The sequence below is a fragment of the Episyrphus balteatus genome, chromosome 4 (genome assembly GCF_945859705.1).
Source record: "Episyrphus balteatus chromosome 4, idEpiBalt1.1, whole genome shotgun sequence".
Lineage (NCBI taxonomy): Eukaryota > Metazoa > Arthropoda > Insecta > Diptera > Syrphidae > Episyrphus > Episyrphus balteatus.
The window spans coordinates 19,904,083-19,929,496 of record NC_079137.1 but is presented as its reverse complement, the minus strand read 5'-3'; the positions used below and the strand labels follow the sequence as shown (position 1 = coordinate 19,929,496).

Below are 25,414 nucleotides of genomic sequence, written 5' to 3'. Positions count from 1 at the left end.
ACAAGCATCAACTTCGGAGTTTTCTCGGTCTGGCAACGTACTATCGACGATTTGTGAAGGATTTTGCGAGAATCGCCAAAAGCTTGCACCAACTTACGGAGAAGGGTAAACCCTTTAAATGGTCAGGTGAGTGTGAGAAAAGCTTTCAGGAACTGAAGCTGCGGTTATGTGAAGCTCCTGTGCTGGCCTATCCGACTCCAGGCAAACAATTCATCATTGATGCAGATGCAAGTAATGTTGGAGTTGGTGCTGTTTTATCGCAAGTTCATAACGGAGAAGAAAAGGTCGTTGCCTATTTCAGCAAGGTACTCTCGAAACAAGAAAGAAACTATTGCGTGACCAGAAGGGAACTTCTAGCTCTAGTATTGGCAACAAAGCACTTCCATAAGTACATCTATGGACAGAAGTTCCTTCTTCGCACAGATCATGGTGCACTAAATTGGCTTTTGAACTTCAAAAATCCAGAGGGTCAAGTAGCAAGATGGATCGAGATACTTCAGACGTATCAATGTCAGATTCAACATCGAAGAGGAAAGCTGCATTCAAATGCAGACGCATTATCTCGGCGCCCGTGCAAGCAAGACTGCAAGCATTGCACACGACTAGAAGAAAAGGAAGTTGTCACTGTTAGAAGAACGAGAGCTGATCCCATTTGCGGCTGGAGTAATGAAGAACTCAGAATGGCCCAACAGGAAGATTCGGACATCGAACCCATCCTTGCATGGAAGGAACATCAAGAGAAACCAGAATGGGCCGACATCTCCGACCGAAGCCCCACTCTAAAAGCATATTGGGCACAATGGGACTCACTTCATGTGCAAGAAGGGCTACTCAGGCGTAAGTGGGAATCAGCAGATGGTAAATCCTATGTAATGCAGCTAGTCGTACCTCAGTCAAAGGTAAATGATGTTCTCCGAGAGATGCACGGTGGAATTTCTGGAGGCCATTTAGGCATCAACAAGACGCTGGAAAAGCTACGACAGCAATTCTACTGGTTACGTATGAGAGAAGACGTTGAAAAGTGGTGCCGAAAATGTGATACTTGTGCCGCTAGCAAAGGACCAGCTAGAAAAATCCAAAGCAAGATGCAGCAGTACAATGTGGGTGCACCTTTTGAGAGAATTGCAATAGACGTAGCAGGTACATCCTTGTAGTGATGGACTACTTCAGCAAATGGCCTGAGGCATTTGCCATTCCAAACCAGGAAACTAAAACAGTTGTGGATAAGATTGTCTTTCATTGGGTGAGCAGGTTCGGAGTACCCATGGAACTTCATTCCGACCAAGGAAAGAACTTCGAATCTAAGATCTTTCAAGAGGTTTGCTCACTCCTTGGCATCAAGAAGACGCGAACAACACCGCTTCATCCACAATCTGATGGGATGGTTGAGCGATTTAACAGGACACTTAAGGAACACCTGTCAAAAGTAGTCAATGATAATCAACGAGACTGGGACCGACATATTCCATTATTCTTGATGGCTTATAGAAGTGCAACACATAGTTCTACTGGACATACACCATCGGAAGTCCTATTTGGCTCAACAACGCACGAGCTACAGCAACAGGGTTTCAAGAAGGAGAACTTGTGTGGTTTTACAATCCCCACCGACAAAAGGGACTATCACCGAAGCTACAACAAAACTGGGAAGGCCCTTACACAGTAATGACCAGAATTAACGATGTGGTTTACCGTATACAAAGAGGGGTAAGAGGCAATCTAAAGGTAGTTCATTGTGACCGTTTACATCGTTATAATGGTGAAAGAAGCAATGGAGTTGTTCGGGACGAACAATCCTAAGAGGGGGGCAATGTAACGATGAATTACTGAACTACTTTTAAGATAAAAGTCTGAACACACTACCTACTACTGCAAAGGTAGAAATGTGAACGGACCTTTAATAATCAAGAAACTACCTACCCTCTGAACACATCCCAAAATATCCAACTAGACTGGAAGTATGAAGCGCCCCCTCTTGGAAAGGAAGTTTCGAGAAGCAAAGACGAGAACCTTCGAAGACATTCTCGAATCTCGAAATTCCGGTATAAAAGGGCAGCGTAAACACAGACCGGATACTGTTTAATCTTGAAAGTGAAAGAGTACAGTACAAAGTGAAATAAAGTGTTGCGAATTGTTGGTAGTAAATAAAGTGATTTAAAAGTGTGTTTGTTTGAGCGAATAATAAAAGTAAATTGAGTTGAAATAAAGTGTGTTCTTATTTGAACGGAAATATAAGTGGAAATTAAATAAGTTTTATTGTGAACCCGGAATAAAACATTACAGTATGAATTGTATGAATTGATTCATATTTTGATTTGGAACATAAAATATGATGCTCTGTCATTTTCCCTGAGTCTGAAGACATTAATGTTGAAAATACGACCAATAGAACTCATAATATAAGATTTTTAAGACAACCACTTCAAGATTTTGTTCGAAAATTTTCAAACAATTCAAACTAACAAAAAATTGAACAACGAAACTCTCAAAATAGGCTTGAAATTGTTGTTTTGAAATGCTTATAGTTTGGGTTCTAGTGGTTCAAGATAAAGGTCTTCAAACTCAGGGAAAAAGACAGAGTATCATATTTTGCACTTAAAATACACAATTAAGTTATATAGGGCAAGATCCCAGGGCCGCCAGACATTACTTATTTTCTCAAGAAAAAAATGTATGGAATTACGTAGTGCTAGGACATACTATTAGTGTATGGATACTGGCTATCTTGTGCCGACGCACAATGGGGCAGAATGGGCCAATCGGTGGCAATAAATCGAAAAATGAAATTGCCTGTATGGGGTCATTGTTATTTTTATTTGATAGTCAAATATCCCACTGTTAATATTGTAAAAGCTTAAGACCGTTATCATAAACACATTTCGCATGACATGCATCGGCGCAAGCCATTCTTGTTCACAGATATCTGGTGTCAGTTGTGAGGAAATTTGTAAGGTGTTTTTAATTGCATAAATAAAAGTAGAGTTTATTAAATATTAAAATTTTTGGAATGGAGCCTTCAAGTTCTGGTATGTGTTAAGCTATTTAAGTGTTTTTTTTGTGAGAAAGTGCTTTTATTTATAAAAAACGGTAATTATCAATAAAACCTTTAAAATTTCATTTTTTTTTTTGCTTCTTTGTCCAAACATTGATCGGTTTAGTTTTGTTCCCAAGCAGTCCCAAGCTTAATTTTTACTGTTTCTGGTAGGTGGTGCTACCTTTTGTTACGAACTGTAAAATTTTTTTGCGCATTTATGTGGTTTTGATTAAAAATTTTCCTTAGAAAATGTTCTTTCTGATAAAAAAAAAAAAAAAAAAAATGTGAATATTTCTAAGATTTGGTTTTAACCTATAGGTACAAGTTTCAATACGATTTTTATAACCCGGAGGGAGCTTGTTAGTATAATGCGGTCAGCTGAAAATATTAATTTACTAGCACAATTTGTTTTTCTGGAAGAAGAGTTAAAAAAACGAACACGAAACTTCGACAATAAAGGTTTAACGAAAACACTTTCTCGCTTTAAATCTGAATATAAATCTCGTTGGGAAAAGGCTTTTCGAAAATTCGAGACGTTTTCCAAAAAAAACGATTCGTGGCTTGAGACATCTGTTTCTTTTCATTATTGCCTTGAAGAAAGGCTTAAGCGTGGTCGACCAAATGTTTCATTTGATGAAAGTACTGAACGTACAAAAAGAATGAAAACAGCAGAATTAAGAGAGTCTACATCGACTTCTATGTTGAGTTTTGCTACTCAAATGAGCTTGAGAGCAGTGGGACAGGTTAATGCTTCTGAAGTATTAAAGGAGATAACAACAACTACCCCTCACCGAGCAAAAAAATATATGACGTCATATAAAGAGTCACTCGAAACAAATAATTCTAAAATGTCAGGCCAAGAAGCTTTAGGGGTTGCAGTTGAAGCGCAATTATCTCGACATCAATATCAAATTATTAGAATGAGTGCACCAAAAAAATTTCCTGCATATAAGGTCCTACAAGCTGCAAAAAAACAGTGTTATCCACCCCCGGAGTTCATCAAAGCTAGCGAAACTTTAGTAGAGGTTACCCTTCAGGCACTGCTAGATTTAACCACAAAGCGTTTGTTGGAATCGCAGAAGGAAGTTATCAATCTGCTAACAACCTTTGATATGGAAATCCTGACCTTATTTTGCAAGTGGGGATTTGATGGAAGTTCGGGACACAGCTCCTACAAACAAGCTTTCCATGGACTTGAGGCAACTGATTCTTCCATTTTTATTACTTGTGTTGTTCCGCTTAGACTTTCTTCCAGTTCCAAAATTGTATGGCAAAATCCACGCCCAGGTTCTACAAGATACTGCAGGCCATTGAAAATAGAGTTTGCAAGGGAGTCTACAGAAATGTCTATTGCAGAAAAAAATAGAGTTGAAAATGAGGTCAAGAATTTGCAAAAGACAACAACTTTAATTGAAGAAAAACAAGTACAAGTCAGTCATACTCTACTTTTTACAATGATTGACGGAAAAGTCTGTAATGCTATCACGGGGACGTCATCAACACAAAAGTGTTTCATATGTGGTGCGTCTTCTAAAAGCTTTAATGATATAGATAGTATGTTGACAAGGGAAGTTAAAACAGAAAACTTAGAGTAAGAGAATACAACAAGAGTTTAAAGATCGTTGTGGTTTGATAATAGACAAACCAAAGCCCGGATTTGGGAACTCTAATGATGGTAATACGGCCAGACGTTTCTTTCAAAATCCTGAAATTTCCGCAGAAATTACAAAAATTGATGTACAACTCATAAAAAAGATGCACACTATTATGATTGTTGTGGCTAGTGGCTATGAAATTGATGTCGAGAAGTTCAAAAATTTCGCAATTCAAACTGCCAGATTTTATGTGGAAAAGTATCCCTGGTATTGCATGTCACCAACCCTTCATAAATATTTTATACATGGACCGGAAATTATAGCCCATGCTCTGTTGCCGATTGGTCAACTGACTGAGGAAGCTCAAGAGTCAAGAAATAAGGACTTTAAAAATTATAGAGAGCATCATTCTCGGAAATCCAGCAGAGAAAATACTAACCGAGATATTTTTAACTCTTTTTTACTAAGTTCTGATCCCATTATCACAAGTATGAGGAAACTGCCCGAAAAAAAGGAGCAACACCTGCCAATTGAAGCATTGGATTTGCTTAAAGCTCCTCCTGTTGATCATAATAATTCTGATACTGAGGAAGATAGCAGTGGTGAAGAAACCGAAGATTTTATTTTAAATTAATGAAATATCAATTTATTATGTTTTTTATTTGTATTAAATTTTGTTTTGCTTATGTTTTTATTGAAAAAAATCATATCAACTTAGTTTTTTTTATAGAAGATAATAAGTAAAAAGGATATAATTGATGGTAAGCGTATTTTTGGACAAATTTGACTACCCTCAATTTGGTTACACTAAAAAGGTCGGCAAATTGATTTTTTAACTTTTTTAAAACTACAAAAAAGTGGGCGTTTCGGTGGGCGTGGTCCAAGTTGGGCTTAGAAATATCAATAGATTGATTCTATTAACATTTTCAGAAATTTTCAGGTTCCTAGCTTTATGGGGTGATTTATTGCCACCAATAGGGTTGTTCTGCCCCAGTGTGCGACGGCCATTTTACCGGTAACAGGTGCTAAAGGTACGAAAAATACGTACTTACTTTTCTTATTTTCTCAAGGTTGATTTTTATATATGATACTCAGGGAACTAATTCAATAATTTTTGTAAGCTGCCAGACCCGCATAATAGGAAACAGGAAAGTTAGATTTTATTATATGGAGGTCTGGGAAAAAATTAATAAAAAATTTTGACTTCAGGACTCGAAAGAGTATCAAATCAAAATGTTTTATTAATTTTTTCCCAGACCTCCATATAATAAAATCTAACTTTCCTGTTTCCTATTATGCGTGTCTGGCAAGGTGTTAGGCCCATCCGATGGGTCTGGCAGCTTACAAAAATTATTGAATTAGTTCCCCGAGTATCATATATAAAAATCAGCCTTGAGAAAATAAGAAAAGTAAGTACGTATTTTTCTTACCTTTAGCACCTGTTACCGGTAAAATGGCCATCGGCACAAGATAGCCAGTATCCATACACTAATAGTATGTCCTAGCACTACGTAATTCCATACATTTTTTCTTGAGAAAATAAGTAATGTCTGGCGGCCCTGGGATCTTGGACCAATAACATTGAGACAATCTATATTGTAACGATGAATTACTGAACTACTTTTAAGATAAAAGTCTGAACACACTACCTACTACTGCAAAGGTAGAAATATGAACGGACCTTTAATAATCAAGAAACTACCTACCCTCTGAACACATCCCAAAATATCCAACTAGACTGGAAGTATGAAGCGCCCCCTCTTGGAAAGGAAGTTTCGAGAAGCAAAGACGAGAACCTTCGAAGACATTCTCGAATCTCGAAATTCCGGTATAAAAGGGCAGCGTAAGCACCGACCGGACAGTTTAATCTTGAAAGTGAAAGAGTACAGTACAAAGTGAAATAAAGTGTTGCGAATTGTTAGTAGTAAATAAAGTGATTTAAAAGTGTGTTTGTTTGAGCGAATAATAAAAGTAAATTGAGTTGAAATAAAGTGTGTTCTTATTTGAACGGAAATATAAGTGGAAATTAAATAAGTTTTATCGTGAACCCGGAATAAAACATTACATTGGTGTCAGAAAAGTGGAATAAAACTTATTTATTTGAGCGAATCAGATAATTTCGCGAATAAAATAAAAAGTGCGCGTGTGTTTTAACAATAAACAAAGTGTAAAACATTTTGAAATAAGTAAAAGTGCTCGCGTTTTGAAAAGTTAAAATGGGTAAAACACTAAATCAGTTTGACTGAGCTGAAGGCGGAATTAACTAAGCGAGGTCTTCCTACTGCTGGATCGAAAAATGATCTCATTATTCGTCTACAGGATTATTTAACCCAGAAAAACGAAGATTTGGATACATTTCAATTCGAGGTTGAAATGATAGAAGAACGAGTAAGTACTAGTTCCGATATGTCATCCATCATGGCTATTCTCCTTGCAAAATTTGAAGAACAGAAAGAACAAATTGAGACACAACGCAAGGAACAGAGAGAACAAATGGAACAACAACGCACAGAGCAAAAGAGTGAACAACAGAATCTTCTCGAAAAATTAGATGAACAGAAAAACATCATCCAAGGTAAGCTTGACGCGATCGAGAACAAGTTCGTTGCTATTGATGCTTCCATCAAATGCGTTGAAAAGCAATCTCAAGAAAAGTTCGAGAAAGTTGAAGAAAACCTAGAGAAAGTAGAAGGAAAGTTCGAGAAAGTGGATGACAAATTTTGAAAAAATGGAAGTTAAAATGCAAAGTATTACTGAGGAACTTGACAAGGTTCGGAAAATTAAGATCCGAGAAAGTTCTGGTGAGTACCCAAAGAAGAAGGAAATGCATCCACCAACATTTGATGGACAAAGTTCTTGGTCGGTCTACAAGAAACAGTTTGAGGCAGCTGCCACAACAAATGGCTGGGATGACGAAGACAAATGTATAGCGCTGACTCTTGCTCTTAGAGGTCCTGCTGCTGAGTTGTTAAAAACTTTACCACCAGAAAAGAATGGTAACTTTGACGCTCTTGTCCAGGTCATTGAAAGACGCTTTGGAGATGGCCATATGCAGGAAGTCTTCCGCGTTCAACTCAATACAAGAGTCCAGAAAAGAGGAGAAACTCTGCAACAACTCCAAGCAGATATTGAAAGGTTAGCTCATCAAGCTATCAATCAGTTTGCGACAGAAGCCTTTGTACGTGCTGTATCTGATATAAATCTTCAGCGAGCAATTCGAACAGCTGGAAAACGTTCCCTTCCTGAAGCATTAGCGTTTGCACTCACTATGGAAGCAGCAGAACAGGCTTCTCAAGGCGTTCATCGGGTAAGAGAAGTTGCAGTGGAGGAATGCTCTTGTCAAAAACTCGCATTCCAAAGAAACCAGCGAGACGGAGCTGCTAGATGCTGGAACTGTAACAAGACTGGACATCTCCAGCGGCAGTGCAGATTGCCACCAAGAAGAACTGCTTGCCAACACTGTGGAAACAGGAATATTGCCCAACAACAGGTAAGCGATACAACCAACACTCATGCTCAGCTTGATTCCCACTCGGGAAAACGAGTAAGAACCAACTTCGAGGGGCAGAAGCTGGTTTCTGGTATCGATGGCCCCAGAACCACAATTCAAGTCTCACAGACTAAACGAGACAACAAAAGTCTGACAGTGGAGGCGACCATAAACAACAAACAACACGTGGTTACAATTGACACCGGTGCCACCGCCTCTATTGTACGAAGAGACTTGGTGAAGATGACATGGCTACATAACACCAACAGCTACCGTCTGAAGACCGCCACAGGAGAAGCAGCAAGGGTGTACGGTGAAGTTCGTCTTACAATCCGTATGGCAGAACTAGAGTTTTCGCATGTGTTTTTGGTGGCAGATATATGTGACGAGTGCATCGTTGGAATCGACTTCATGAAGGACCATGGAATCATTTTGGATATAGGTAATCAAGTCCTGAAATACAGAAATGTGGAGATCCCAATGGTCTATGGCAACGAAAATTCAACAACAATTAGAACTGTCATCAAAGAAGACATGTGCCTGCCTCCTTCTTCAGAAGTTTTTGTGTGGACGAAACAGAAGTTGAGCAAAGTTCCCAAAACGTCATCATCGGGAAGACTCTTGTGGCACCAAAGAACAACATGGTACCTGTACGGATACTTAACATCAAACCGTACCCAATCAAGCTTAAGAAAGGAGAAGTTGTTGGGCAATGTGAATCTGTGGCCGCAATAACTAAGATCAACGAGGTGGATACACAGATGACTATGAACTCGGAGAAACTAAAGAAACAAATTCTCAAATCAGACAACTTGAGTCAACATCAGCTTAATGTTGCGGGAAGGCTTCTTCATGAATATGCTGATATCTTCTCTTCACCCAGCGGGCAATACGGCCGAACACAACTGGTGCAGCATCGAATCGATACAGGAGATGCTAGGCCGATTCGTCAACCAGCAAGACGTCTCCCCTTGGCCAAACAAGGTGAAGTTGAAGAAATGATAACAACAATGAAGAAAGACGGGCTAATCGAAAATTCCAAAAGCCCTTGGGCATCACCGGTAGTTCTCGTCAAAAAGAAGGATGGAAGCACTCGATTTTGTGTCGACTATCGCAGGCTGAATGATGTGACAAAGAAAGACAGCTACCCACTGCCAAGAATCAGCGATACTCTAGATGCAATGGAAGGAGCACAATGGTTTTCGACTTTGGACTTGAAGAGTGGCTACTGGCAGGTAGAAATCCATCCAGAAGATCGGGAGAAGACGGCAGGAAATGGTCTGTGGCAGTTTAATGTCATGCCGTTTGGGCTATGTAATGCCCCAGCTACTTTTGAGCGCTTGATGGAGTGCGTTTTGAATGGATTAACCTGGAAATCTTGCCTAGTCTATTTGGATGATGTCATCGTTTACGGAAAAACATTTGATGACCATTGTGAAAACCTAAAGGCTGTATTCCAGAGGCTACGAGAAGCACATCTTAAGTTGAATCCAAAGAAATGTGCACTTTTCAAGACCGAGGTTAAATATTTCGGGCATATCATCTCATCCCAAAGAGTGAAGACTGATCCTGAAAAAGTTGACACTGTAAAGAACTGGCCAACCCCTCAGGACAAGCATCAACTTCGGAGTTTCCTCGGTCTGGCAACGTACTATCGACGATTTGTAAAGGATTTTGCGAGAATCGCCAAAAGCTTGCACCAACTTACGGAGAAGGGTAAACCCTTTAAATGGTCAGGTGAGTGTGAGAAAAGCTTTCAGGAACTGAAGCTGCGGTTATGTGAAGCTCCTGTGCTGGCCTATCCGACTCCAGGCAAACAATTCATCATTGATGCAGATGCAAGTAATGTTGGAGTTGGTGCTGTTTTATCGCAAGTTCATGACGGAGAAGAAAAGGTCGTTGCCTATTTCAGCAAGGTACTCTCGAAACAAGAAAGAAACTATTGCGTGACCAGAAGGGAACTTCTAGCTCTAGTATTGGCAACAAAGCACTTCCATAAGTACATCTATGGACAGAAGTTCCTTCTTCGTACAGATCATGGTGCACTAAATTGGCTTTTGAACTTCAAAAATCCAGAGGGTCAAGTAGCAAGATGGATCGAGATACTTCAGACGTATCAATGTCAGATTCAACATCGAAGAGGAAAGCTGCATTCGAATGCAGACGCATTATCTCGGCGCCCGTGCAAGCAAGACTGCAAGCATTGCACACGACTAGAAGAAAATTAAGTTGTCGATGTTAAACGAACGAGAGCTGATCCCATTTGCGGCTGGAGTAACGAAGAACTCAGAATGGCCCAACAGGAAGATTCGGACATCGAACCCATCCTTGCATGGAAGGAACATCAAGAGAAACCAGAATGGGCCGACATCTCCGACCGAAGCCCCACTCTCAAAGCATATTGGGCGCAATGGGACTCACTTCATGTGCAAGAAGGGCTACTCAGGCGTAAGTGGGAATCCGCAGATGGTAAATCCTATGTAATGCAGCTAGTCGTACCTCAGTCAAAGGTAAATGATGTTCTCCGAGAGATGCACGGTGGAATTTCTGGAGGCCATTTAGGCATCAACAAGACGCTGGAAAAGCTACGACAGCAATTCTACTGGTTACGTATGAGAGAAGACGTTGAAAAGTGGTGCCGAAAATGTGATACTTGTGCCGCTAGCAAAGGACCAGCTAGAAAAATCCAAAGCAAGATGCAGCAGTACAATGTGGGTGCACCTTTTGAGAGAATTGCAATAGACGTAGCAGGTCCTTTTCCCGAAACCAACAACGGAAATCGATACATCCTTGTAGTGATGGACTACTTCATCAAATGGCCTGAGGCATTTGCCATTCCAAACCAGGAAACTAAAATAGTTGTGGATAAGATTGTCTTTCATTGGGTGAGCAGGTTCGGAGTACCCATGGAACTTCATTCCGACCAAGGAAAGAACTTCGAATCTAAGATCTTTCAAGAGGTTTGCTCACTCCTTGGCATCAAGAAGACGCGAACAACACCGCTTCATCCACAATCTGATGGGATAGTTGAGCGATTTAACAGGACACTTACCTAAGGAACACCTGTCAAAAGTAGTCAATGATAATCAACGAGACTGGGACCGACATATTCCATTATTCTTGATGGCTTATAGAAGTGCAACACATAGTTCTACTGGACATACACCATCGGAAGTCCTATTTGGCTCAACAATACGCCTGCCAAGTGAAATAAAATTTGGAAGTGTTCCAAACGAGCCACATGAAATAGATGAGTACGTAGATAACCTGAAAGGAACACTGGCTGACATTCACCAACGGACAAGGACAAATATAAAAGCGTCTAGTGACAGGATGAAAACAAGATATGACGCACGAGCGACAGCAACAGGGTTTCAAGAAGGAGAACTTGTGTGGTTTTACAATCCCCACCGACAAAAGGGACTATCACCGAAGCTACAACAAAACTGGGAAGGCCCTTACACAGTAATGACCAGAATTAACGATGTGGTTTACCGTATACAAAGAGGGGTAAGAGGCAAACTAAAGGTAGTTCATTGTGACCGTTTACATCGTTATAATGGTGAAAGAAGCAATGGAGTTGTTCGGGACGAACAATCCTAAGAGGGGGGCAATGTAACGATGAATTACTGAACTACTTTTAAGATAAAAGTCTGAACACACTACCTACTACTGCAAAGGTAGAAATGTGAACGGACCTTTAATAATCAAGAAACTACCTACCTTCTGAACACATCCCAAAATATCCAACTAGACTGGAAGTATGAAGCGCCCCCTCTTGGAAAGGAAGTTTCGAGAAGCAAAGACGAGAACCTTCGAAGACATTCTCGAATCTCGAAATTCCGGTATAAAAGGGCAGCGTAAGCACCGACCGGACAGTTTAATCTTGAAAGTGAAAGAGTACAGTACAAAGTGAAATAAAGTGTTGCGAATTGTTAGTAGTAAATAAAGTGATTTCAAAGTGCGTTTGTTTGAGCGAATAATAAAAGTAAATTGAGTTGAAATAAAGTGTGTTCTTATTTGAACGGAAATATAAGTGGAAATTAAATAAGTTTTATTGGAACCCAGAATAAAACATTACAATATAAAGTGTTAAATGCAAAAATGCATTTTATCCGTTGTTGAAGTACGTCACAAAGATAAAACAATATTTGTAAACCTTAATTAAATCAAAAAATAACAAATTCATTCCTGGCCGCGTGACGTCCACGTTCCATACAAACTTGCCCATTCTCCTTTGTAACGGTAATTATAAGAACAGATATTCTTCTTTCCAAAACTGTTTAAATTTTCCCGATATCTCTTTTATTGCTCGAGAAGTCTAACGTTTCAGTAAATAAGCAAAATAGAAACTAAATTTAATCTAAAGTTTAAGTCACATGTCATAAAATGTTTGCCACAAGAACCAAAATATACTTTTCTAGGAGTTTTTGGGTTGTTGAACTCGAATCCGCAATCAGAAAAATTCTATTAGCCTCCGTTCTTGAAATATAACCGTTATAAAAAAAAAACTTTTTTTTGCACTTTATAACGGTAATATTTCAAGAACGGAGGCTAATAGAATTTTTTTGATTGCGGATTCGAGTTCAGCAACCTAAAAACCAAAGTATATTTTGGTTCTTGTGCCAAAAACTTTGACCAGTGTAATTTGATGCGACAGTCATTGTCAACTGGTTGATTTCAATTCGAGAAGTCTACCAGGGAAGGTCGACTATACAGCAGCAAGAATTGAAGAAAGCCATCATGGCAGTCTGGCAAAACATTCCCTCAAGAAATAATCAGGTCACTTTATGACAGTCTACCAAGACAAATCATTGCTGGAATCGGACTGGAATCATTAATTTTATAAAAAAAAATAACCGAACAATCCTTTTAACTAAAAATCACATTTTTAACCCTTGTTCACGTAGCTTTTTTTTCTTATTTTTTCACAAAAAAAAAAATAAATAAAAAACTCTGAGACAAAGTTTGGCCTTCTCGGACCGAACAAAGTTTTTTTTAGGAATCACAAAACTTTTTTATCAACTACATGTAACTGCAGTCGATTTTTAATTGCGCTAAAGCAAATGGTCATTAGAACTTTGTCGAAGCGAAAAACTTGCCAATATACTTTTCACTGCCTGACGTAGAAGAATTTAAAAATTTACTGAATATAAAATATCCGAATATTCTGCGACATCTCTAGTTTAAATTGGTACAGAGAGTGATAAGTTGTTTGATATAAATTGCGAGCGATAGCGAGCAAGAACATTTTTTTGAAGAAATAAATTTGAACCACTTTAAGGTTTTACACAAAAAATTATTTCGTGCAATTTTATATATAAAAACATTGAAAAATGCACTGAAATTAAACTATAAACTTAAATTGTTTAATTTTCTAATTTGAAACAATTTGATAATAGAAAGCTCAAGCTTCACATAGAACAAAAGTGGGTAACAAGCAACTGATGATATCTCGGATATTTAAATAGATTTAACGGTAATATTTCAAAAACGAGATGTGATCGAATATTTCTGTCTTCGGATTCGAGTTTAGCAACCCTTTGAAGAAGTATACTAGTCTCGCACCAAAAACCTTGTAGAAATACTTGTGTTATTTAAAGGGTTCTTAAAAGAACATTTTAAGGTGTTTAGGTCAATGATCAAAGAGGTCAAAACTAGTTTTTTGAATAATCCCTTACCAAACGTTGTAATGGACCACAAAACTTTTGTTTTCCCTTACAAAAATTTCATCAACTGCTTCTTTAACGATACAAAATTGGTAGAGACTTTAAGGGAGATTTTCAGATAGGTAATTAAATTGTTAAAATACACAAACAAACCATTTAGTGCTGCACATATTATACTTGTATTTGTTTATACTATATCTTTTGATCTTCTGAAAAAAAAATTTCCGGGGGGTTAAACCCCATAACCCCCCCCCCCCCTAAATACGGGTATGCATACAAGTAGTGAGATACTTAAAGGCTAGAAAAGAGTACAATCCCGGACAATTGATAGAAACTATCCCGGACGTCCCCCACACAGCCAAAAGAGAGTACATGTCCGGGTAAACCCGGACGCCTGCCAACCCTATCCTCTAGAAAATATGACTTTAAAACCAAAAATAGCAACCACTTTTGTAAACTTTTTTGTGCACTGTAATTTCAATTCAAGTATTCTTCAATAATTATATTTTCTTTGAGCATTTTAAGATACAAATACAAATAAAGCAGTTAATTAACTTGGTAACAATAAACAAATATTAAGAGTAATTTCGATTGCAAAATTGGGAATAGCGTTGTTCACATAGGTGATCGTGGCGACGATATTCCTCTATTTCAGGTAAATTTTGAAACAACATTGACATTGGCTCTTGAATTTTAAACTTCTCTGTAAACGCTTCATTTAGTTCTCCATTTAAACGATTCGAAACTGATTTTTGCATTCCCCAAATAAAAGGCGCACTTTTACACATTAGCAATTTAATGCAATCCCCCTGGCCATTTTGAGTTTCAAGTCTACCAATTGCTTCAACCAATTTGTCAGGAAGTTTTCCATCTATTATTTGTTTCATAAAATCAGAAAGTCCTTCAGGTGGATTTGTCAGTATCCAGTCAAGGGGTGTATCATCAGAACGAGAAGATCGTTCATTTTGTTGATCATCATAAGAAGACTCTTCGTCATCATTATAACGACCATCTTCGGATGATTTTGGAAAGTTTGCTGAATTCTTACGCTTCTTGAATGTGTTTCCTATCTAAAAAGCATTGGATTTAAACAAATTTTTTTCTCAACAAGAAACCAATTAACAAACCAATTGAGCGATCATTAATAGTGCATTAATAGCCAAGGCTCCAAGTTTCCCAGCATCGAAACCAATCATCCTTAAAAGACCGCCAATCATGTCCGTTGGATTCATAATGGATGGATCAGTATCTCTTTCAGAGCTTTGATGTTTACTGGGGGTTTGAAATAGAAATGATGAATCGAATTGCTTAGGAGGAACTTGTTCTGATGAGAATGCTTTTGCTACCAAAGTTGCGACGTCAGCAGCAGTGTTTATTCCTTTTTTGTAAAAAAAAACTATAAATCGTTTTTAATTAATGCTGAAAAAGAAATTTACCCATCATTTGACCAGCATATTTGATTCCATTATTAATATTGTCCATAAATCCTCGCTTAGTCACATGTTTTCCTTCTACAACGCTTAAAAGATAGATCCAAAGGATAAAGAGTACAAAACCACATATTTTTATAAGTTCGAATTTGAGCCACAACATAGTTTCTCAGTGAGTTTGTTTTAACCACGAAGACGTACGTTGCTTAACTGAAGAGTGTTCTACACTGAAAGTAAAGAAAGTCTCGTCAACCATGCGAAGCTTCGTCACCAGACTACACTAAGTAATTGCCTAGCTTTTAAGTTGTTTTAGCGTCAATGCAGTAATTTGTCTCCTCTGAGGCTCTCAAGCGTGTGACCGACCTAACTATCTATTCAAAATTGCATAGGTTCATATACGTTGGCTTATATAGTGTTGAACACTGAAAATTTGAATTGAATTGGTATTGAATTGGTATTGCTTTAGTAATACATCCAAGTCGTGGTCCAATAAAACATGGTTTGGAAAATACTTTAAAAACAAAATTTTTGAAGGAAAAGTACTAAATTTATATATAAGAGTTATGAATTTGAAAAAAAGAAAATTAAAATCCACACTATTCTGAACAAGAAAAGAAAAGTACCTATGTACCTATCATAGTATATATAAATAAATATACAGTGGTGGACAAAAAATTTGCACTTTAGTTTAACGTGTGACAATTTTAAAGAAAACAAATCTGTTACAAATGAAAACAAGATTTTTTTTTTAAAGGATAATAAGATTAAGTAAAAGCGAATAGATTTTATATAGATTTTTGCGACCTTTACTCTATAAAAAAATTGGCGTTTCGTCACTTCAACACATCACTTGGGTTATCTATAGACACACACATTTTGAGCATAATCAGCCCTTATATAGATTTTTTTTTTAAATCTAACGTGAACTATATCCAGTAAGCACCAAGATTAAAATTCTTAACCATGGCCAGTGCCGGTTTAAGCAATAACGGCGCCCCTGGGCAAGATTGCAAGTGGCGCCTCTAAAAAAAATTCATCTAAAACAATTTTTTAAAACCACGAAAAAAAGCAAAAGCAGATTATGTCTTACCTCTCATATATTAGTTAATGCATTTATTAACAATGTGCAGTGTATTAACTTAAAAAGGTTAACTTAAAAAACAAATTAATTATTCATGTCATTTAGGCTGAATTGACAAGATTACCTTTATCTCTGACTTTTTTGTTTAAACACATTTAAAGAGTAGGTACAATTGGTTTTATTTGAACAATATTTTTTCAAAAACTTTTTCAACTAGTAGACCAGTGCCGATGCCTTCAAAAACATTAAAAAGTACAAAAAAAAATCATAGTAGGATGAAACCCATTGGAAAAGGAGGTGAATATGATAAAAATGAAAGGAAAAATAAATTACGGGCGAACCAAGTTCGGGAAGTGGGTGGGTTGAGTTTTTAATGGTAAAAAATGGTATATCTCGATTTCCGGCAAAACTACAAATCCTATAGAAAAAATTTGTATGGCGAAGTTATAGGTAATAAAAAGAACTACAACTTTTGTATTTACAATTTTTTCACATAACCTCAAAATTTATTTGAAAAATTCAAAAAACCGAGTTTTTGGTTTTTTATTTTTATCTTTTTCAAAAACAAAAATTTTTCTACGAAATTTGGTGAAAACTTAGCTTATTATGTCCCAAATATACTGTAATTTATTTGATTTAAAATATTAATTTGTTTACCCAAAAAATGTAACATTTATCAATGTTACATGAAATCTTACGTTTTTTGAGTAATTAAAGTGTAAATTTGAATAAATAGGCCAAAATTGTAAACAATGATAAAAAAATTTTTTCGAATTCAAGCATTTTTCTTTTTTGAATTTTACGAGAAAATGTTCTATAGTATACTTATGTAATTTTTTTTTACACCATCAGAAAATAGACATTTTAACGAACGAAATGCCCACCGACTTTTTGAAAAAAGCAGATATTTTGACACGTGAATTTTCGATTGAAAATTACGCTGTTTTTTTGGTATTAAGTCAAAATAAGGTAAACAAATTAATATTTTAAATCAAATAAATTACATTATATTTGGGACATAATAAGCTAAGTTTTCACCAAATTTCGTAGAAAAATTTTTGTTTTTGAAAAAGATAAAAATAAAAAACCAAAATCTCGGTTTTTTTAATTTTTCACATAAATTTTGAGGTTATGTGAAAAAATTTTAAATTGTAGTTCTTTTTATTACCTATAACTTCGCCATACAAATTTTTTCTATAGGATTTGTAGTTTTGCCGGAAATCGAGATATACCATTTTTTACCATTAAAAACTCAACCCACCCACTTCCCGAACTCGGCTCCCCCGTAATTTATTTTTCCTTTAATTTTCATCATATTCACCTCCTTTTTCAATGGGTATCATTCTACTATGATTTTTTTTGGTTTCAAAAATTATCGACCCTGGTATTAATGTCGTTTTCGATTGGAATCACTCAATGATTCACACATTCTGAAATCCAATAAAAAACTTTGAATCGCTTCCACCCAATTCTAAAATTTAATATCTGTATTGGTGAAAAATCAAATATTTTGTTTTTGTTTTTTCACTAGGAGAATAAAAAACTTGCAGCACGCTTCTTAATGATTCCAGACGCTTCCGGACGGCCAATCGAAAACGAAATACCTTTACAAGTATTAGGTTTGTTCGTTGTTTTTTTTTAGCTCCTTTTTCAACCAGAGTTATTTCCTCTGTGTTCGATGTTCGCTGATGAAACTAAAGCTCTGAGGTGTTCGATGTAAAATGAAAACCCGAGAAACTCTGATTTTTTTCACAGTTAATTGACATGACTCAGAGTGCCCTGGAGGGGAGAACAACGAAAAGACCTATTTTTTTATTCTCACACACAAACGTAGTTTTTATGAGAAATGGAGAAGCTGTCAATTTTTTGCATTTCTGGATTTTGGGTTTTCGGGATTTTGGGATTGTGGGTTTTCAGGATTTTGTGTTTTTGGGTTTTCATTCTTCAAAAAGTTTAGGACAAACAATACGAGCGCCGTTGAAAATGTAAAATAGAAAAAAATTGGGGCGCCTTTGTGAAAGTAAAAATAAATAAAACGTCGATTGGAAAGACTTCGTTAATTATATAACATTTGTAAAAGTTCGGGGCGCCTGCGGCGCCCCTCAATTCTTGCGCCCCTGGGCGACGGCCCAGGCTGCCCCCCCCCTAAAACCGGCCCTGACCATGGCAATGCTAGTTAATAATTGAAGATTGTTTTAATAATACAGCGTCTACATTGAGGGAATTATGTGATGGAAAAGCACTCGCCTAGTGGAGTGTGTGAAGTTAGCCCCCCTTTTTTGAAACTGTTATTTTTGAAAGTTGTTCCAGGTTGTTCCCGATTTGTTCCGGAATGTTCCAATTTTTTTTTTTTTTTATTTTCAAAAATGGAGGTTTTAGAGCCAAAAAAATGTTTTTTGACCTAGCCCCCCTTCGAAAATGCACTTTCAAAATAAATCGCGATGCTTTCACATTTTCAAAAATTTCCATAGGCCCCCCTTTTTCGAAAAATAAAATTCCAAGAGTTGTTCCATGTTGAACTTTAATATTTCTTTGTCCAAACCAAAAATCGCTAAGAAAAACAAACAACTAGGCATTTAAACTAAAAAAAAGATTTGAGTAAACTCCTGCCCCAATTTTGCCCCCCTTTGGAAAATTTATTTTAAATCCAAAAAGGAGACTGGGCACTTTTGTATGGGACGTGGCCCATCGGTGTAACACATTGTGACATACATCAAATGAAAGGTCTCGATGAGTGTATTGTTTTTTAGTATGGGCACAAGTCTGTATCTAGTGCAGGGAAAGTGCAGTGATGCATTTTATGTTCAAAAATATGTGTAATAAAGTTTGATTTGCATTTTTGAAAAATTAGTCACAACCATCGTATATTTAAACTACTTTCAAACCAACAAGGTAGTTTCGCACACGACTTCAAAGTACAGAAAATCATATACTAACTCAAACATTTTTTGGTATTGCATTTCATAAATCCATAAAAACCGATAAATGCATTTTTTTTTGAAAATTAGAGCAGTTGATGGATTAGTCCAACAAAACAAAGTTATTATAATGTTTTTGAATCAAGTCAATCGAGCCAGTGGCGTAGATAGCTTTTTGCTAAGGGGGGGGGGGGATAGATCTAGTTCGCAAATTTTTTTTTAAGTTTTAATAATGCTTCTTTGTATTGTTTTTATTCTCTTTAAATTGGAGAAAGTTCTTTCGGTAGTTGACGTAGAAACCAGCAGTGTAGCTAATATCTTTAATAAAATATAAATACCAGGACAACTTTTTTCGGTGCAGCTTTCGAGCGCTTTCAATGAGTTCATAGAGGAAGTATTTTTCTTTCAAAATTTTTTGTAAAAATTTCATATTTTTTCCAACTTGGCACTAGAACAAAAATTGTGACCAATATTTCTATAGTAAGTTGGAATAGGTGATCCCGTACATTATCGTATTTTTTTTATTAAAAAAACAAAACCGACTTCCATTGTCAAAACTGGGTTTTATGGTTTTTCTAATAGTACTGAACAGGCACCAGCTTTTCAATACCTACAAAAAGAATTATCAAAACTGGTTCACTCGGTCCAAAGTTATGAGGTGAAAAACACAAAAAAAAGTACAGACGAATTGAATAACTCCTCCTTTTTGGAAGTCGGTAAAACAGTTAGGAAATCCCGATTGTTTAAATAATATTTCCTTCTTGGATGAAAACTATAAGGAAATCTTATTGTTTTTTTTCTATTTTATGTGGTCTAGTTTTTGGTAAAACTCAACAGTTTCATTAAATTTTTTAGCTGCTTTGTCTATTTCAGACGAAGAATCCTTAGAAAGAACCGGAAACCCTTCTAGTGTGTTTTCATGGTTTGTACATTTTTCTCCAAGGCGCATTACATAGAAATCGAGAAAAAGATTGAAAACAGTAACACGAAAATATTCTTTACTGTACTTTGAACCGAAGGGTTCGAACGATTCTTTTGTCGCTTCACTATTCTCTTATGTTTAACGCCTATGTCAAGGATTTCAGCTAATTTTTCCCATATACAAAAAACTTTCGAAAATGAGTCGTCTTCTGCCCGTTTAATTTTTAGTTGATCCCTTAAATCTTTAGCGAGCTCCATTGCTTGGACCAAGTCTAAATTCACTCTTTGAAACACCGACTTAATGGGGTTGGGTACGATTGACCGCATTTTAAAATCTTGTTCTTAAAACCTCGCATCTTAAAATCTCGCATTATGAAATCTTTTTTATCGAAATCTCGCAATTTCAAAATCTCGTTTACCAAAATCTCGCAACATTAAAATCTCGAAATTTATAATCTCGCATTGAAATAAAATATTTATTAATTCGCGCGCGCGAATTAATAAATATTTTATTTCAATGCGAGATTATAAACCTACATGATATTGCTAGCTTAGGAAAGCCCAGAACCTCCCTCTTCTGTTTTTTCGTTTTGTTTTGAAGAGATAAATAGAAAAGGAAAAGGTTAGTGCACTGTCAGACGCCTATGCCAGTTTTTTAATAGTGTTCAGGGTCAACTGTTGAATGTTGGAGTCAAAAGGACTTAATGCATGTGAATTTGTTGTATTCGACCTTCTCTTTTCTTATAATCTTTTGCTTATACATTTTGCTGCCAAAAAAGCAATTTAAATTTAAGATACTTTACGCTCTTCTTTTAATGAGAGATTTTGATATAGAAAGAATTTAATGAACTTGCGAGATTATTTCTAAAATGCGAGATTTTAATATGCAGGATTTTGAAAATGCGAGATTTTGCTATGTGAGATGTTAAAAATGCGAAATTTTGCTTTGCGTGATTTTTGCAAAAATGCGAGATTTTGTTATAAGAGATTTTAGTTTGAGATCAATCGTACCGCTCCCGACTTAATGGCAACGAAAGTAGGTAAACCATATTTATAACATTTAAGCTAATCAAGAACTCGAAATCCATAGCGTTTTTTTTTTTCAAAGTGCGCTTCTTCAACTTATTTATTCATGGCTGTTTATAGTGCACAATTATCGATCCCAATGGGGGGGGATATATCCCCCTGATCCCCCCCCTATCTACGCCACTGAATCGAGCATCTAGTCAAAATGTATGCTTTTCTGAGTTTTATTACATACATTTTTAAACATAAAATGCATCACTGCACTTTCCCTGCACGAGACACAGACTTTTGGCCATATAAAAAAATAACAAACTAATCGAGACCTTTCATTTGAAGTATGTATCAATGTGTTACACAAATGAGCCACGTCCCATACAAAAGTGTTTTAAAAACCGAAAAATGCGTTGCGTCATGGGTGAAAACTGGTGATGGAATAGCCCAATTGATCTCCAAACACAGTTATGTAATTTTTTTGAACCAAGTTAATCGAGCGTCTAGTCAAAATGTATACTTTTCTGAATTTTATTACATACATTTTTAGACATAAAATGCATCACTGCACTTTCCCTGCACGAGATACAGACTTGTGCCCATACAAAAAATAGTACACTCATCGAGACCTTTCATTTGATGTATGTCTCAATGTGTTACACCAATGGGCCAAAATGCCCACTCTCCTTTAAACAAATTAATCTTCTGATTCTCTTTAACTTATTAAAATATAATATGTTTCAAAGATATTTCCACCCTCCAAAGACCCCCTTTTGACCAAAACTGAGATTGATATTCTCTATTCATATAATATGTTTCAAAGATATGTCAACCCTCCAAAGAACCCCTTTTGACCAAAACTGAGATTGATATTCTCAGTTTTGGTCAAAAGGGGGATTGAAATATCTTTGAAATATATTATATTTTAATACGTTGAATACTTATAAAAAACCACACTTTAAAAAACACTGTACGAGTTTCATACCATAAAACTTAAAATTACATAATGTAAACTTTAAAAAATAAAAAAAAACCTTACAATAAACAAAAATTAAGAAGCAAAAGTCTGGAAGAGCTCTATAACAACCTAGATACAAATTATCAAGTTCAATTTATAAGAAGCATATAAAGCCCACCGCTTATGATCGACCATTTAACACTTCATTTAACTTAGCGAATATAAATTTTTAAAATCAATAAATTTTAGTAACTCTGTTCATACAAATTACACTCATCATATTTATGTATGTAACGGATGGAAGGAGCTGAAGAGTTTCTTGAACACGATGTAGTGGCTTATGGTGTGGCTGGGAAAGGCATGCATCTGCTTGACCATAAGCCTCATAAATTAAAACATATTAAATCAGTGAGTAATCGTTCGTAGGATCGGACCGTGCACGTATATATGCTTATTTTCATTTCGAAGAAACTATATTGAAAAAAAAAAAACGAATTAAGTCTTTGGTCTTGAAGCTCAAATGGATAGTGATTAACTGATTTCAACGATGACATTTTAAATTAGCTGATAAATAAATTCGACATATTTATAAGGTACATATTTATTAGTGGCTAACGTAAAGCCGCTCTGTTTGAAATTGAAAATTGTATGGGATCAATTTCCTGACATGGGGGTTATTTAAAAAATTGCCTCAGTTACATTTAAAAAATTCGTTGGAAAAATTAAGTTAATTTTGTTATGATATTAATAGATATGTGAAAGAATTGCAATTTGTTTATAAAAGTGATGCCAAACATGTACAAGTATCTATCGTCGACACAACGCCAAAACCGCGAATCTGCATTTTTGGACATTTTCACTTAAATGCCTAAACTATCATTTTCCGCTATACGAGTTTCCATTAGATTGCATGAGTTTTCAAAACTTTGAAGCCGTTTTTCTCAAAACTTCAATTTTGCAGATTCATGGTTTTGATTCAGGCTTTGTGCCCACGTAGGGCTGCCACATAAAATTTCATTAATGTCGGGACAACAGATCTCAAAAGTCGGGACAAATCGGGACAGTAAAAAAATACATGAAATCGAAAATAATAAAAAGAATTAGGTATGTGATTATAAACTTTTCCATGCATAAGACTTAAGCTATGATTACACGGTCAACGAAATCGGTCAGCGAGTTGACTCTCTGACGTAAAAATGACGCCACAATCTGTCTTAAGAGTGTCACGTCGTGTAATCGTCAACGAAAATGGCTGTCATTGCGTTGACGGATAAGATGACACTCGCGTTGAACCTCATTTTTGGGTCAACGCATTGACTATTTTCGATGACCGTGTAATCTCTCGGTCAATGCCTGGAACGCGTTGACAGGGTTTTAGGACTGGGTGTCATCGCAATGACCCTGTCCCAGCGTTGACGGGGTAGAATTTTTTACCGGGAAACCTACACTATCTCAAAAAAAAAATCTCAATCGGATAAAATCTCCAGAAAATTTTTGACCCCTTGGACAAAATCCCCATGGGGAAAGGCATCCAATGGACAAAATCTCCAATAAATATTTTTTTCTCCCATTTTCTCCAAATCCCAAAAAATCTCCAACTAGTAGAAACAAAAACGATATACACAGAGAAAAATATGACCCGCTAAAAACTAACAGATTGCCATATTGTTTTACCGTCCATACATTTCATAAGGAAATCTTATTAAAACCAAAGATTAATAAGGTTTTTTTAAGGAGATTTCTTATTATTTTTATAGAGAAAATCTTATTAAAATTTGACTGAAAAGTTGATTTTTTTTTGCAACTTAGCACTAGAACAAAAATCGCGATCAATATTTTCATGGCAGGTTGGTTCAGGTGGTAAGGTGGGCGACTAATGATTTGAGGTCTCCAGTTCGATTCCCAGCCTGGTCACCTTTTTTTTTATTTTTTTGCAGATTTTAAAACAATAAGGAAAACCCGATTGTTTTAATAAGGTTTCCTTCTTGGATGAAAACCATAGAGAAATCTTATTGTTTTTGTTCTATTTTATGTGGTCTATTTTTCTCTGTGTAGAATGATACAAAAACACCTTAAGTCAAGCAAAATAAAAACCAAACACGACAATTTTGAAATCATAAAGGTTCCTCTTTTCACAAAATTTCTCATAAAATTATTTTGTTCAAATTAAAAAAGCTCGGGTTTCCTCATTCTTTCATATCATGGACAAGGTCCTATTTAATTGACCGTCAATACCGAATTCTTTTTAGAGACTGTCTGTCTAAGCCTTTTCCCGCTATTTCCGGCGTCCCTCAAGGTAGTCATTTAGGCCCCCTTTTTTTTGTTTTAGCCATTAACGATGTTGATATGATTATTTCTCGATGTGACTTAGAAATTTATGCCGACCTGAAGATGAACTTATTCTTCAAAGCGAGTTGAATACTTTCTTTACCTGGTGCCAAAACAATTTTTTGGAGCTTAACATCAAAAAGTGTCAAGCTATAACTTTTTCTCGAAAACGTTCAATTGCTTCGCTTAGGCAATACAAGATAAATTACCAACCTGTTCCTGTTGTAACATCTATTCGCGACCTTGGTATTATTCTTGATTCACGACTCAATTTCAGTACACACTTCGACAGTATCATAAGTAAAGCTAACTCAGCTCTTGGCTTCGTTAGACGTTGGTCGAAAGAATTTTCTTGTCCATATGTCACCAAATCCCTTTATGTCACATTCGTAAGGCCACTCCTCGAATACGCCTCCCAAGTCTGGTCACCGTACCACCAAGTTCACATTGAACGTATTGAAGCTGTTCAGCGTAGATTTTTACGTTTCGCTCTACGCGGCCTTGGTTGGGACGATCCTTTTAACCTACCCCCTTATGAGGACCGACTGAAACTCTTAAACCTACATACCCTTCGCTCGCGTCGCGATGCTGCCGATATTCTTTTTATTCACCAATTATTACTAAATGGTATCATTGATTGTCCCAGTTTGCTCCTTAACTTATCTTACAATACAAACAATCGTCAGCTAAGATCAGTGCCTTTTTTCCGTTTATCCTACCATCGTACTGACTACGGCTTTAATGAACCCTTGACGCGTATGCAACGTAAGGCAAACAATTTATCTTGTTTTAATCCCAGCCTTAGCAAGTCCGCTCTAAAAGATGCTCTTCTGAACTCTCCCTGCTAAACCTCACTCTCTCTAATGCACTTCAACTGTCTTTGCCATGCCTTAGACTTAAGTTATAGATTTAGATTTAGTTTACTTTTAAGCTCCGCTTGTACTAAGCTAATAAATAAATAAACTTGCGCATC

At 36.4% G+C, this 25,414-nt stretch overlaps 1 protein-coding gene across 2 annotated transcripts in view; it reads right to left on the bottom strand.

Annotated features, from left to right (window-relative positions):
• Positions 1-14,261: 14,261 nt before the first annotated feature.
• LOC129920300 (uncharacterized) overlaps positions 14,262-25,414 on the bottom strand; it is a 155,595-nt gene continuing 144,442 nt past the window's right edge. Inside the window, exons 2-4 of one of the 2 annotated variants that reach the window (XM_056001645.1) lie at positions 15,225-15,445; positions 14,916-15,166; positions 14,262-14,858 (exon numbers count right to left, since the gene is read on the bottom strand). In XM_056001645.1, the coding sequence (XP_055857620.1) occupies positions 14,364-14,858; positions 14,916-15,166; positions 15,225-15,381 (903 nt within the window). In that variant the 5' untranslated portion in view covers positions 15,382-15,445 and the 3' untranslated portion in view covers positions 14,262-14,363. Of the gene's footprint in view, positions 14,859-14,915; positions 15,167-15,224; positions 15,772-25,414 lie in introns of those variants that run through there. The other variant, XM_056001646.1, reaches the window with a different exon arrangement.